General features: G+C 46.2%; 1 protein-coding gene across 2 annotated transcripts in view; it reads right to left on the minus strand.

The window, feature by feature from the left end:
- The window catches only part of IGSF3 (immunoglobulin superfamily member 3), a 101915-nt gene that overhangs the window by 61044 nt on the left and 25233 nt on the right, over positions 1-15638 (minus strand). For both annotated transcript variants that reach the window (XM_054067962.1, XM_054067958.1), the window contains exon 2: positions 11965-12342. In XM_054067962.1, the coding sequence (XP_053923937.1) occupies positions 11965-12342 (378 nt within the window). The remainder of the gene's footprint in view (positions 1-11964; positions 12343-15638) is intronic.

Raw genomic sequence — 15638 nt, forward strand, 5'->3', positions numbered from 1 at the left:
CTGGGGGGGAGGGACAGGATAAAGAAACAGCCTGCATGTGGCTTGAAAGGAGACTTTTCTCCTACAGGTACAGCTTTCCCAATGCCAAAAGGTGCCACTGCTCTTCCTTTTGTGAAGGCAGAACGAAAACCTTAACCTGGCAGGAGCACGTTAGTGTAAACTTAACTGAGCACCATTCCACAATGAGGTCCATCCTAGGGGCTGCACCAGCACATTCTCTGGTACACCCAGGGGGCAGATATGTGGTTGACAGAAGCCATGTCCTCCTCAAATGATGAGCCAGCACCGTCAGCAGCACTCTCACATTCCTTGCAGCTCTCCTTCCCATTACATCGCTTATTTATAAACAGCTGTTTGGCAGTACTACTAATCAGTGCTGTGTGGAATAATATTACACTTCCCTCAACATTACTATTTTATTATATCTTCTTTCCTCTCCACCTCCAGCTGCTGCTTTTCTTCCATTACTCCCAGCCTGGAAAGCAATAATACATTTCTTCATTTCATCCAGGCTTTACTCCTTTGATAATGTAAACAATTTGCTTATAACCCATGCAAAAAAAAATGAAAAAAAATTAAATACTGTTAAACCCACTTAAAATAAATACTTGCTGAAAGAATATCAGCTGGAGACTGCTCTCTGACTTATAATAATCCCACTGCGCCCAGGGAAATCCTCTTAAACCTATATCAGATAAAGATTGTAAAACTGTTATAGGGCTAAACTGACAGGACAGCCATAGGATCAAGATGGAAAATATCTCCACCCAGCTTTTCCCTATCAAGGGGCAGCTCTAACCCAGGGCAGGTGGAGTTTCCTTCTCAGCACATGAAGCTGAACACTTGTGCTGCAGAGGTCAGTAGCATGGGAACCCTGCATTGCCTGGCAGGAGACAGAGGAGCGGGAAAGGCCAGTACTCCCAGGCCTTCAGGCTGGAGGAAGAGGTAGGCAGCCTCGGTACGCAAAGCTTCCCTCTGGAGCACCGAACTGTTGCTCTCCCCTTCTCATCCCCTCATCACGTTGCAGAAGCAGGGCAGGGACCCACTGATGCCTAAAACCAGAAGAAACGTGCCCCTCCCAGGATTCTCAATAGCAACCACTCTATATTAGCAAGTGAAGACCCCAAACCAGAGAGGGACCTATTTATGTTTCTGAGAGGTCAGGATGGAAACAGCAGGCTTTCAACTTTTGTGCCATCCTATCTGAGGTATGATTGGTAATGCTGCTAGGGGCTTTGGGGTTTGTTGCTGCTCTGTGTTTTGCCCGAGCACTAGTACTCAGTTTGACTTTATTTTGTTTATTTTGAAGTTCTTCAACAAAAAGACATGCATCCATACCACAACAAGCATGCAGCCTTGAGGCACAGAAACAGACTGGCTCAGCAATGGGCACAGCGCTTCCTCTCTGCTACACCACGACTCAATCATTTGCCACCAGACCTACTCGTTCCCCATGACAACTCAGAGAAAAGCATTGGCATCAGTGGCAGAAACAGCTGCCTCTGCTTCTCAGGGCAGCAGACCGACAGAAATGCAGAGCAACCAAGTCTAAGAGGCTGGAACTAGAGAACAAATAAAGTAAGCCTCCAGGGGAAACAAATTAAAAAGAAAAAAGAGGAGTGGGAGGAAGGAGTAAGCATAGTAAAAAACCTCCCCAGGGAGGCAGCGGGAAAAATAGGCAACATGGAATGTGAAATTTTTGCTGCTAATCGAATAACGGGCTGCTCCATCACAGGATTTCTCAGCACTGCAGCTGGCTTGAGCCACGGGGACCGTATTCCACTTTCAGAGTTCACTGAGCAATTGCTAAGGCAGGGGACGGGTGCCATATGTTACCAGCTGCGCTCACAGTTACAGCTTTCCCCATTTAATGCTGAGAGACTGTTTGGAGGCACAGAAGCAGAGAAACCTGCGCACTTTGTGCTTCTCCTGTACCACCTGGTGTTCTGGCAAAGCTGCCTGAAATACCAACAGGCTCTGCCGGCAAGTCCGGGAGCTTGTCCCCGTGCCAGGGAGTCACCAGGCAGTGCTGGCTGCTCAGCCCTGCCAGTACCCATCACAAGCAGGGAGGCACAGGCGGAAAAGGTGGGTGTCCCTCAGCCACCTACCAGTGAAGTGGTCAATATGGCTGGAGGCAGCACTTGGAAAGCTGTGCACAGGAGGTAGGAGGCAGGTACCAACTGCCCTTCCCCTTTACAGCCTGCTGGCTTCACCACCTGCTCACCTGACCCAGACTGGCTCCTTCTGGCTCTCTCTTTTGTGCTCTTATTTTTTTTTTCCATCTTCCAGAGCTTCTCACAGTTGTGTATGTAGTGAAAAAGGAATCATTTGGGGTGAGAAGAACAGATGTTGGGGGCTGCCCAAAGTACATAGCGAGGAAATGTTAAATTCTGGATGGGAAGTAGCATCAGACTATTTCTTACCCCAGATGACCTTCTGCTTCCCATGATTAGCAAGCACAGCCCAACCTGAAAGAGCTCCCTCGCACGCCAAGTTCAATTTCTTGGAAAGCAAGGATGGCCTAAGATTTGAACTCAGGGTCCCAAGTAATCCACCTGCAGTAGAGCTGGCTTTCAAATGCACCAGGTTCTCTGGCTAAGTATTTTTCTATCCTACTCAAAAACCTTTGCATCATTTACCTCCTATCAGCACTTAACACCCAGGCATTACGGCAATCTACACAAACAGCCTACACCACCACAGCTCTTCCCAGACGGACAGACTGAGAGGCATCCTATAAATAAACAACACATTTAGGACTACCAGATAACTCATTTCACCAAGAACTGGCAAAGCATACGAGAGATGAGCCGGCAGGACCAGCAAAGTTGTTTGTGGGCTGAGCAGGTAGTTGCTTTTGCAGTAACTCCTTGAAGAGCAGCAGAGGACCCTTGAGCCTCGCAGCCTCCAGCCTCACTGAGAGCAAAGGGGCAAAAGGCTCGGGGGAAGAGCAAGCACCACAGTCTCATCAACCTGAGAGATGCCTGAGTGGAGCCACACATGGCTGGAGCCAGTGAGAGAGCAGACAAGAGGGCAAGACTCTGAGCCTTCAGAAAAGAGCTTTTGCAGGAAAGACTGCTTTAGCTTTCAAAGATCATTTTAACTGACTGGTCTGATTTTACTATTCAGGCTCAGTGCTGCAAAGAAACCTACCCAAGCAAAACACTGCATCTCTTTACAGTATGAAGGCAAGTCAGCATTTGGGCTTCTGCACCTCCCTTCCTGACAAGTAAGAGACATAGAAAGTCTGGAAGCGAGAGGGCTCATTTAAAGACCAGCCTTGATTTGCAAGCAGAGGGCTGTGCAATTGCCTGAGGCTGTATTCATTTCCATTCTTAGAAATGCATTTTAGAATAAATTTTTTTTTCTTACAAGGCACAGGTACAAGTGTACAGACACGTGTAAAAAAAAGAACACATCTTCTTATTGTAAGACTTCTCCAATACCAGTTAAATTTTAAAAAGTACCTCTACCTCGAAAGGGACAATGCAGGAAAAAACGTATGGAATACAGTGATGTGCCCCAAATGTGTCTAATGTCAGCTTTTTGAGAAATGGGTAGGTAGACAGGGAAAAAAAGAAAGAGTTAGTTCCACAATGATGGCCCCATCTGTAAAGCATGTCACGCCATCCAGTTGCCTGCAGTTTTGAGGGACAGGACAGGAAGGTGACGGAAGAAAAACACCAAAAGGTAAGAAGGGACAAAGCATATACAACATATTATCCATTTTCTCTGGTATGGTCTGCCTGAATTGGTTCCACTTCTCCTGTGCAGACAGAGATGGAGAACGGATGTCATGTAATACAACAATAAAAAAAAATAAAAACCAGGCAAATGATTCCAATGGGAAAGAATAGGAGATGGCATACTGCAACAAAACAGGAGTAATTGGAAGTGTCTAGCAGGAAAATATAACAACAGGGGACGAGATAAACATACACAAAATAATGAGTGAACCTTGCCTAGCAATGTGAGGATATGTATGAGATTTCTGTTACAAGCTTCCAGATATAACCTGAATGGTATCTACAAAAGAACTGTTTTAAAAAGCACAAGGAAGAACTGGCCCATGCAATTTATTGCCAGACTGTATATGACCAAAGTCAATATTTTTAAAAGGAGTTAAAAAAAAAAAAGACTGGAAATTTAGAATCATAGAAATCACAGAATCATAAAGGCTGGAAAAGACCTCTAAGATCATCAATTCCAACTGTCAGCCCAACACTGTCGTGTCTACTAAACCATGTCCCAAAGTGCCATGTCTACACTGTTTTTGAACAGTTACAGGGAAGGAGACTTTACCACTTCCCTGGGCAGCCTCTTCCAATGCTTCACCACTCTTTCAGTAAAGAATTTTTTTTCTAATATCCAATCTAAACCTCCCCTGGCAGAACTTGAGTCTGTTTCCTCCGGTCCTATTGCAAGTTACTTGGGAGAAGAGACCAACACCCACCTTTCTACAACCTCCTCTCAGGTAGTTGTAGAGGACGATAAGGTCTCCCCTTGGCCTCCTCTCCTCCAGACTAAACAACATCAGGTCTCCCAGCTGTTCCTCATAAGGGGTCTTAGTGCCTTCCTCTTATAAGCAGGAGTTCTAAATCTAGAAGGAGCACAGAGCTTATGGACTGGTTTCACAACACACACCCAAACCACAGCAGGCTGTAAGGAAGCTGCCCCTCCTGCCAGCCCCAGAGCCCCTGGCCGTAGGGCTACCTGCAGCAGGCTCCCACGCACCTGCCCCCTCACTCTAGCAGTGCCTATTAGCCTCATGGCTTCTGCAATGGCAAAATTGGGTGAGCTTAAGCAGCTATACTTTCAAGACATTAGAAATGACTAAGCAGGATGGGAGATGAATCCTATTCAGCATCATTACCAGGCAGGGCTGAAATATAAGCCTTTGTTTCTAACTCCCGCTATCTAAGGAGCTCAAAGCACTTCACAATTATTTAGCTTAGACTTTGTGAAAGGCTTGTATGCTATTATCCCTAATTTTACCAGCTGGAAAATGGTGAGGGAGACAGAAAGCTCTGTACCCAGGGACAAGCAGCGAGTCAGCAGCACGACAGGACCCAGTGCCTGCAGCCCCCCACTGCTCCGCAGCATTAGAAACCAGGTACTCTGGTTTGCTGGTGCAATTCTCTCTCCATAGGAACTGCCAGAGGTAAATATGTTCACCCCTCCTCATCCCTCCTCCATTAACAGACAAACACTCCCTTTCCATCCATAGCAGGAACAGAAAAAAAGCAGAGCAGTATGGGTCAAATATTTTGTTTCAAGTCTACTACAAAGAGATTTAGGTGTGTAAAGGACAGTAAGAACAAAATACACTGTATTTCGTTGCAAAGGACCACCTAGGAGAAGGTTTTTTGTTTTTGGTTTTTTTTTTTTTTTTTTAATGTCATCTAAAAGGGAATTTGAAAGTGAAGGACATTTTACTCCTCTGGGGAGTTAATTACTGCAACAAGCACGGTCCAAACAGGCAAAGATTAATATAATTCACAAAGCAGTAATTTCAACAACACCAATCCTGGAACTCACTTTGGTTAACTGACAGCCTTACCAAATAAAAAATGCATATGCTTCATGAAGATAGCAAAGCCACCAAGATGACCTAGGAGAGATTAGGACACCTGAGCTCAGGATTTCCAAATTCTACTTTTGTACACCAGAAGAGAGCAATGGAAACAAACTTCCACAACCTCTCTAAAAGAATAAGAAACACATGAAATACAAAAAATATGCCAGAAAAAGGAATTTGGGGAAGTACAATAAGTCCTTGCTGTTCTCACCTGGTTGAGATCACCAATGTTATGGCATTATTTAGCACTGACAACACCACTATATACCATTTTACACTCTTTCTTACACACTCTCCTTCCAAATTGCTGCCTAATAGTGGTTTCTACTGTACAGCAGCCAAGCGGTTCATCACAGGATCATAGGACAATTCAGGGTGGAAGGGACCTCAAGGAGGTCTGTAGTGTGACTACAGGGTCAAGCAGGGGCAGCTATAAGGTCAGACCATGCTGCTCAGGGCTTGATCCTTTTGGGCCTTGAAACCCTTCAGAGACTGAGCCCGTGCAACCTCTCAAGGCAGTCTTAACTCCTCTTGTTTGATTTTTGCCTGTTGTTGCTTATCTGCAAAAAGCCTGGCTTCCCCAGGATACAAGCTGCTTGTTTTTGTACAGTGACAAACACTTTCTACTGTCTCTCAGAAGAAGAAAAAGATAGCATAGAAAGAAAAGCCCCGAAAGGCTTGTATCAAAACCAGGAGATACTTGTTAGCAAGATTGCTATCTCTCTCTTTGACACCTCCCTCAAGCAAAGCCACCTTCAGCCCAGTTGATGGCTAGAATAAAGTGGCAGCCACTGAGGTCCACGCACCTCACATAAACAGAAGTGACTGCTGTAGCCCTAAGTCCCCTCAGGTTCCCAGAAGCAGACTGTGCTCTCCCAAACATGGCAAACCTGTGACATGACTTTCTCCCTCTGCTCCATGCACAGACACATCACGTATGGTAGCAATTGAGGAAGAAGAGGGGAAGCTGCTGGCAACAAGCAGCAGCAGCTGCTATGGGGTAATAAAAGTCCATTTTTTTTTTCTATTTTGCCTGCTCTATGCCCTTCAGCTCTCCACAGAGAGATTCTGCAGAGTTTTAGTTGCAAGTTCAACAAAACAGACCTGCTTTCTTCCCCTGAATACTTTTGCATGAGACACATGCAGCTCTTTCCTTTCCAGTGCTGAGCATCTGGCCTACATCAATCTTTCTTCCATCTCTCATGCCACCAAAGCCTCTCAGATACCCTACAGCTAGCCTTCCCACCCCAGTCATGGGCTTGCAGCTGGACACACAGTTAAATGCCACAGTTCAGGGGCACAGAGGACTCTTATGAGACATGCTCTTAAAGGTATAGTCAAAGTACCCACAGGCTGAGTTCTGGTCTGCAAAGAGCTGCAAGTGACTCGGGCAGCTCAGAATTTGGAGATGAGACCTCACTAAGTACAGTCACAGCCAGCACTTACCTCACGTAGAGAGGCAGCTGGTTCTTCATCCCACTAGCGCCCTTGCCCACCACCATTCCCAAGGCCTGGCACGGTGCCGAAACTTCACAATGAGGTTGCCAGCCAAAAAAACCACACCAAGACCCTGGGAGCTGTCACAACCAGGGAGGACGCAGGGGAATAGGGCAGAGACCAAGGCAGCAGCCTACCTGGGCAGGGTGAGACCACTGAAAAATAGCAAAGAGCACAAGTGTAGCCAGGCTGAGAGGATGGACATGGTAGCCACTGAATAGCACCCAGCTAGTGCTAATCCTCTGTGCCTCTCTTTCAGCTAAGCCCAGCACTAGGAGATACCAATGACTGTCCCTGCAGGCACTACCAGCTCCACTGCAGCTCCTGCCTGCCATCAAGACACCTATGCCTGAGTGCTGCTTGCTTCTGAAGTCTGCACTGAAATTGCTTCTTCCCACTCTGTGGTATCGTGGAGATTGTGGTCTCTCCCACCATTCAAATCCCTTTCATTTTTTTGCTTTATCTTGTTTAGGATTGATTCTGTATAGCTGCTTCCTTCAAAATAAAGAGTACAAAAGCTGCCACCTCCTCAAGTGCTTTGAAACCCTTTCTCCTGCTCTGTCACTATCTGTTTAAGAAAAGCCTCAAAGCTTGATTTCTTCCCTCAAATCACTTAGTCTGAAAAAAGCTCAACGTTTTTGGGAGCAAAGATAAAAAACCACTGAGATAAAAGCATGAAGCTTCTGAAGAGGTTAGACCTGGGCCTCTTTGCTGTTATCTAAGAAAGGGTACAGGCACACAAACAACTTTTCGCAGAAGTATAGTGGAGTACAAATTTGCAGTGACTTGCGCGCTCTGAAGTAACTGTCACACGCTCACTTCTATCCCACAGCAAAACACAAATTTATTTACCCATCAATACGAGTAGCACAAACCAGCATCTTGGACTGCACGGCTCCCTTGCAGCTTCACCATCTGAATTACTGCACCAAAACCTCCTCTTCTGCCCATATTTCAAGACTAGCGATAATTTCAACGACAATCTGGAAAATACTGCTGTCCTGCCAGTGGTGACATTATGTTAATGGGATGCTGTTTTCCTTCACTTGCAAATTCCTTACTATCCTTAACTTGTGCAAAAAGCAAAGGAGCATCCAACATACCCCTCACAGCCAGCAACCAGCAGGATAGGACCCTGATACAATTGCCAGTCAGGTAAGCACGGTCCCCAAATCACCCACTTAATCTATCCAGTTTTTTAATACGCCATTATGCCAAAGCGTCTTCTCAGTTCAACCACAAAGCCAAAATCTCCATCAGTTCATTAGGAGCCTCATAGTGGAAGTTTCCAAAAGCAACCAAGTTTTGGGCCACTAGTAGAAGAATTCATTTCACTCAAAACTAGCTGTCTAAGCCAAGTCTAACATCTAGGATCTCCCTTCAGCCAGTTTAGAGAAGGATGCACTTAATTTAAACCCTGAGTAAAGAAGCATGAACTAGCCTCAGCAATTTCATGTTAGTCTTGGGGAACCGAACTCTGAAGGTAAACAATGGAGTTGCAGACTTTGTACTTGAGCTAATCCTTTCTCATAAGTCAACCACAAGGCCATAGTTCCACAACATCCTGAAGGGCTGCACCTATTCTTTATTTTTGCTGCCTCCCTCAGCACCTGTAACTCAGTCTGAGATGTCCCAAAGTCTTCCTCTTAACACATCTTGCAGCCCAGGTGTAACTCATTCTTCCCAACAATGCAGCTCAGGAGGAGATGAGAAGAAGGGCAGCAAGATACAGAAAGACAAACTTAATTTTAAAGCAAGTGAAGACTATTGAAAAACATTAAGGTTTGATACACATTTCCCCACAGCAGCAGGCCCTTGAACCACATCATTGGCCTCATTCCTGGCTTCAGTGAGATTAGCGCTTGTGCTGCACGCCTAAATTCAGATCAGTAAAGACAAGAGTCTCACAGAGTACCTGGGGAATACTTCTTACTCCAGGCCATCAGAGACATCAGGTCCACAGAGTGGTACTAGATCCCAGCCAAGAACTCAATGAACAAAAAGTGTTGTCTCCACACATTGTCTTGTGTGGAGACTCCAAAAAATGGGAGAGGGACAACCCACCACACTTGCTGTTTGTGAGGTGGGTAGCAGTGTACTTTGAAGACCAACAAGCACTTATTTGGAGCTAACAAGACTACTTTTTTAGCAGCCACAGAGAGATGGATATATAGTCCTCAATGCTGCCCTGACAGCAGGAGCACAGACACATCCCAGCTGCCCTGCTGCAAGCCAATATACCCCAATGCAGACTGCAGCCCCCTGTGCTGCTGCACTGGTATTCCATCCAGCTCGCCCAAAATTCCCAGCTCCCTCATCACAGGGCCGTATGTCCTGTGTGAAAAGGAAAAAAACGCTTCTTTCAGCAATTCCCTCAGATCACAGGACACAACTCCTCAAAGCCCCCAGAGCAGCAAGTCTAAAGTCAACACTGCTCCAAACCCATCCATTTCACACATAAACAGAGAGAATAGAGATGCTAACAAACTTGTCTCCCTCCAGGCTTTGCTGCTGCCAAAAAAGAGCCACTCAATCTAATGAATCAATTAAAAATTCATAACTGGATTAAAGAAAAAAAAAGTTTGGTTCTGTTTTTGAGAAAATGAGAACAGTAACTCTTACTTAGCTCTCGTGTACCTCCTGCATATTGTCTGCAGCAACAAAGCCAGCCTGAAGACTCACAACCAGTAGCTGAGAGCTAAAACACCAGTGAAAAAAAAAAAAAGCACGTGCTCTGCCCAGCCCTGCAGAGAGAAGCTCATCTACCCAATAGGACTTCAGGGTTTGATGGGGCTGAAGTCAGCACTAGATCACATGAATGGGAGACAGAGGGGAGGCCTTCCATAAGGACTTGTTGTCTACAGGTCATCACAGGGCGAACTCCAGAAAACTCAGTTTCTGTCAGAGTTTGGTTAAACAACACAAACCACCTATGTAGTAATATACATTACTATAAATGTATATAAATGTAATATAAATGTATATAAATGTAATACACACATTTAAAATGCAAATGGCCCTAATTCACTTCTGAAGTGAATTTTTGGAAATGAATTCAGCTAAACCAAATTAGGGCCCCAAATTCTAAGCACAATCATCCACGAAAGGGCACAATGCAATTTAACTAATCCATTAAAAGTTACTTTAAATCAATTTTCGTGAACATCCCCAATGCCAGTGTCCTTGAAGCACTATTCATGAGCGTCTACAGAGTCCCAAATCTTATGTGCCTTGTGCCAGTTATAACGGTAGGACAGAGCAAAAGCATCTCTACCCAGCAAGACCTGGGTTGGCCATCAAAGAAGGTGCTGAGCTACAGTTAGAATCTGGAGGCCACTGGACCCCTAGCCCTGAGGAGAGCAGCAGAGGAGCTCCCATTGTCCAGCCATCAGAGGAGCTCACTACACTCACCCACACCATACCAGGGACTAACATAGGTATTCTCACTTGCTCTAAAAGCTCTTCTGTAAAGACCCAAGCTTATGGGCTGGTTTCCAAGGGGTGCAGCTCCCTGGCAGAGGAACCCAGCTGCAAACCCCAACTGCCACAACCCTACCCTGCCCCCAGGCATTTCTTTCTCACTGGGTGTTGGCTTTCAAAAGGTTTCACTCCCTGAGGTGACTTTACAGTTGCAGCACTGACTCAGACTTGTTTAAACTAAAGAGGGAACAGCAAATCTGGACACCCAAAGGACATCACAGAACTAAAAAAAAAAAAAAAAAAAAAAAATTCAGGAAAGAGTATTCAGGCGCCTACCTCCCAACTGCTCATGAATGTTGGATGGGAAAGCAGGCAACTAAATAAGTGCCTATATTCAGGCCATGGGGCTTCACCTGGGAGAGTGGTTAGGCTGGCACTTCCAAAGAGAAGGAACCAAGGTGCACACAAGTGGCAGGCAACAGCACAGCCCAAAGAAGGGCTATTGTGATTTAAATTCACACTTTGGCTTCTTTCACAGGTTTCCCACATCAACACAGCCTGACTGGCAACACCCCCACCAGCTAGCATGCCTCAATAATGCCTAAGTGGTTTCCAAACCTGAGACCCGCAGGCTTATCAAGAAAGTAAGCCTGCTGTCTGTGGGCTTAAATTTGCTGGAGTGGTCTATCTGCTGCAGAAGAGCTCTCTCAGGAGTCCTTCAGCCAAAGAGTTTGATGGAAGCTATTTGATCACTCTTAGCCAAGCTAGAGCCTTCAAATCTAATCCCATTCTGTGATATGGAAAGGCAAGTTGAAGCTTGAAAAGGTCAAATCAGCTAGTCAGAGAGGTGCTGTGGAAATACTCCAGATTTTAAAGAATGTGTTTTCAATTTCTCTAACACAGATAAAACAACCAACAAACCAACTCCCCCACACTCACCTACAGACAGCTCAATTTGATCAGTGTGCTATTTTCAGGATGCATTCAGCACTGTCCTCTGTAAGAGCCTGAAGATGACTGTCTCTCCTGTTCCCTTTACATGCTGCTTGTTATTGCTCCTCTATTCTGCACTCCACTGTTTTGCCACCTTTGGCACACTGCTTTCTCCTCTGCAGCTTGTGCCATCTGAAGCAGCCTTCCTACCACTGTGTAAATCAGTGCCATGTCTCTCTTGCTTTCAGCCACTGCTTCACACATTCCTCTCTCCAGCTATGCTGCCTGGTTTCTCTTCTTTATAGGAGTCTTATTATTGGAGAATGCCCGATTTCTCCTACATTGCTATACTACAAATTGTGATTTCCTACAATTTACATCACTGCACTACTCACTCTCTGCTCCTGTTCTCACTGGTGTTTTTCTCTGATGGCTTATGTGGACTACATCACACATGGCAGGTTCCCGGGTTTCTGCTGCACACCAGCCGGGAGATTCCCCATTGCCCCAGCCACGCCATTAGCACGACAGCTTACCCACAAGGTTCATCTTGGCGCTGTAGCTCCCAAAGTACCTCTCATCGGTGTTGGGCGTGTGGCACTCATACTCCCCAGCATCTCGGTCCTGCAGCTCGGTGATGTGCAGCAGGACGGCGTCTCCCTGCACCCGTTCCACGTAGATCCCCCGGCTGCGCACACGCTGGGTGTAGATGGCGTAAGGAAAGGAGGAGTCGACGGTGCTGACGATCTGCACCTCCCGCTCAGGAGCTGAAGGCAGGTAGATGGACCACTGGAAGTTCTGCTCTGCTGGGCCCTGGTAGCCGCTCACCTTGCACCACAGTGTGATGTGGGAGCCCTCTGTTCGGTAGAGGGGCCCTTCCTGCACTGTCACTTGCCGCTGGGCCAAGGCCATGCCTGTGGGAAGAGAGGAGCCTAGCATTACTTCTCGGCAGGCAGCCCACACATCTCTCCCTCCCCGATATACCAGTCCTACCCCTTCCATGGCCACTCTCGGCAAGACAAGCCCTTGCAACCCATTTTACAACTGGCACACTGGGCACAGAACACCTCCAGCCACATGCAGCTTTCTTACTGACCCAAGTGAAGCGTGTTTTAAAAAGCCCAATGAAAAAAAGTGGTGTTAAGGTAACATAAACCCTCTCTATTGTAGCAGTAAGAATCTAGTCACAAAAAGGTAGTGCACCAGACGGCAACAAATCAAAAGCTCAAGTTGACAGGGCTTTGTTTTTCAGTACTACTCTTATTTTCCAGTCCCATCATCCTGCCATCCCAGGTAAGGGTTGCTGCCAGAGGGCACTAGAAGGCATGTAGCTGCCCTGCAGCACCACAGTGCCACATGCCACTGGTGGGGCTCCCCAGTTCAGCAGTGACTCCCTCTTTTCTGTGGCACAGCCCAACCAGGACCATCTCCCACCAGGAGAGAGGCCCATGTGCAAGCCAGGAGGCTATGCTTCCTGTTCTTGGGTTTCTGTGCCACTCAACAGCACCGGCATGAGCACTCATCCTCCATCCACAAATGGAAAACCCAGAGGAAGCTTTGGCTCGTATAATACCACATTCTTTTTCCCCCAAACCCAACATGCCTTCTCCAATCTCTCCGTTACACTTGTAAAACCATACGGGCAAAACCCATGTTTCCAGAACTGCCTTCCCAAGTCCATTTGCAAGGAGTATACTTAGTATATAACAAAAACAATTAAAGTTAATGGAGGGAGTGGGCATATTACACTAAGACTTACCGCCCCTGGCAGCTGGAAATCAAGACCTAGTACTGTGTATTGTACACATGCAAACTCTTGCAGCACGGAACAAAGACAATCCCACAGCACGGTGACTGCGATCTGCTGTATTTTTACACAGATTATGGATGGCTGGCCCTTGGGCTCATGGCACATTACCAGCACAGCCCTCCAGGGGCCAGATAAATTACAGCAATCTGTCTTGTTTGTTGCTACATCAAAGGCTCGAGACCACAGTGGGTGTTCATCGGTTATTGAGTTACCAGCAGCATGCGCACATGGCGAGGCCAATCACCCTGGCTTCTGTGACTGCTCGCTTGCCATCATGAAACAGCAATAAGCCGATTTAAAGCCGCTCCTGCATAATCACGTTTGCAAAAATTTCATCCTCTGCGTGCATGTGCAGGTTGGGGTTTTCCATCCACCTCTCTAATTTTCAACAACAATGTTCAAGTCTAGAGAATAATTTAAGTTTCAAAAACTAGCAACCTGCAGGTGGAAGACGTAGCCTGGCATTTGGGGATTACTGACTCAATCCTCGCCTCTGGACATGGATGTCCAGATACAAAGTTTGCCTCCACAGCCAGCCTGGACCGGAGCCAGGAGAGATGGTTCTTACCAGCTTAAGACAAATTGTGAAAAATAGGTTCAGCACATCCATCAGGCCATGCAGCTGAACAGATGGAGTGCAATTCAAACTATTAACTTGGGCTCAGCTTGCTGCTGCTCCAAATTACACTTCTTTTTACTCTTTATGAAACAATGTGATTTAAGGGGTGGACAGGAAAAGCTAGCATTCAAAAAGCATAGGGAGAGGAACAACAGAGGCAAACACTCCCCCACTGTTTGCTGTACCAATCTCTTCATCCTGGGGAACGACACCACTAGAGACAACTAACACATCTAAGGTGCAGACATCCTCTTCTCTCACCCCATAAAGGCCAAAGGACAAAGCAAATACTACAGCCTTTCAAGTGAACTGTTTTTAAAGCAGCAGGAAGAGCAAGATCTTTATTGCACACCTAAAGATAGCCCATAATACAACTTTTGTATGCACATGTAGCCTTGCTACAGCACACAGATACCCTGCACGCAGTGACATAATTAAAATTGTACCACTAGGCAAACATGCAGCAGTAGGAATCAAAAGTTGCACACACAATGCTCATTCAGGTATTTCTGACCTGAGCACACAACCCTCTTTCACAGGCTTTTAATGCAGTGTTGTTTTTATGTAGGAATTCTTTGAAGAGTTTTCCCAGCTAATCAGGTGAAAAACATGATTTTATCAGAGATTTGTATTGACCCTCCCAAAGCTCACTGGCAAGATCACGACCCTGGGGATCCACAGTACAGATCTGATGCACACAGCCTTTTTTGGCAGAGGTCAAATCCCACTGCCCTTATAGCCAACACTAATGTGGTCTTCCTTCTTCCCTTACCAGTGGTTTCTGGGACCCTGCTTACAACCCTACAACCTGGAGGCCTGCTCCAAGTTCAGAAGAGACACACTTTCTACACTTCTCCTCTCATATTCCCTCTTGTGTTGGATGGCTGTGCCTTCCTGATCCAGCCAAAAGTGAAAAAGGTAAGAGTCAGAGAGGTCCTTGATTCCCATTCCAGCTCCAGGAGCCTAAGCAGCTGAGGGACAGAAGAAGCCAGTGCAGAAAAGCCCTGCTCAGCTCCAGCATAGAAATAAGACAAAAAAGTCGAGGTTCTGCTGCAACCTGCAACAAGTTGCTGTTCAGCCTCTGAGAGGTGAGACACAAAGGCTCATCAAGTTGTTTGAATGGGGTGGATCTTCAGAAGGGCAGGGAGTGGCACATCCACAGTGCTTGTCCCCCCACCTCGCCACAAACTCCTTCCCCAGCACAGATGGGCACAAAGACTTTTCAACACTTAAAAAAAACCTCACACAGCAGAAGCAGGGATACTTCTCCAATAAATCTTTTTAACTGAAAATGGGAAGGAGAAAAAACAATCTGCCCGAGACAGACATCCACCGCTACAAGTTTTCTCCTCAACAGTTAACTTTTGCACCGTGAAGGGTGTTCAGCAGTTTTCAAGCTCTGGGAATTGCTATATCCACAAATGCACAGTATCAAGAAAAGAACTGCGTTTCTTAGAGAGCAAATGTGTCTGAGATCCCACTTTCAACTCTTATCTTCCCCTCTTGAGGAGAGAGAAGAGTTCACTGGAGGAGGAGCTGTGTGCTCCACACCTCCCCTAGGACACCCAGGAGACAGTTATGGTGGCATTTGGCTGGTATTTCACTGGCACAGCTGGCTTTTAATTGCAAATCCAATATAATTTACTGACAATGCAAGGGCTGATACGGAGGAGGTAGTGAGCCAAGAGCTACTTTAAAATTAATAAGAAATGATAGGTTTGTGCATCTGCTTTTTTCCAAAAGGCAGCAAATCTCTAATGATAAGGAGGAAGCATTGCCTG

This window comes from Cuculus canorus, chromosome 1, assembly GCF_017976375.1.
Source record: "Cuculus canorus isolate bCucCan1 chromosome 1, bCucCan1.pri, whole genome shotgun sequence".
Lineage (NCBI taxonomy): Eukaryota > Metazoa > Chordata > Aves > Cuculiformes > Cuculidae > Cuculus > Cuculus canorus.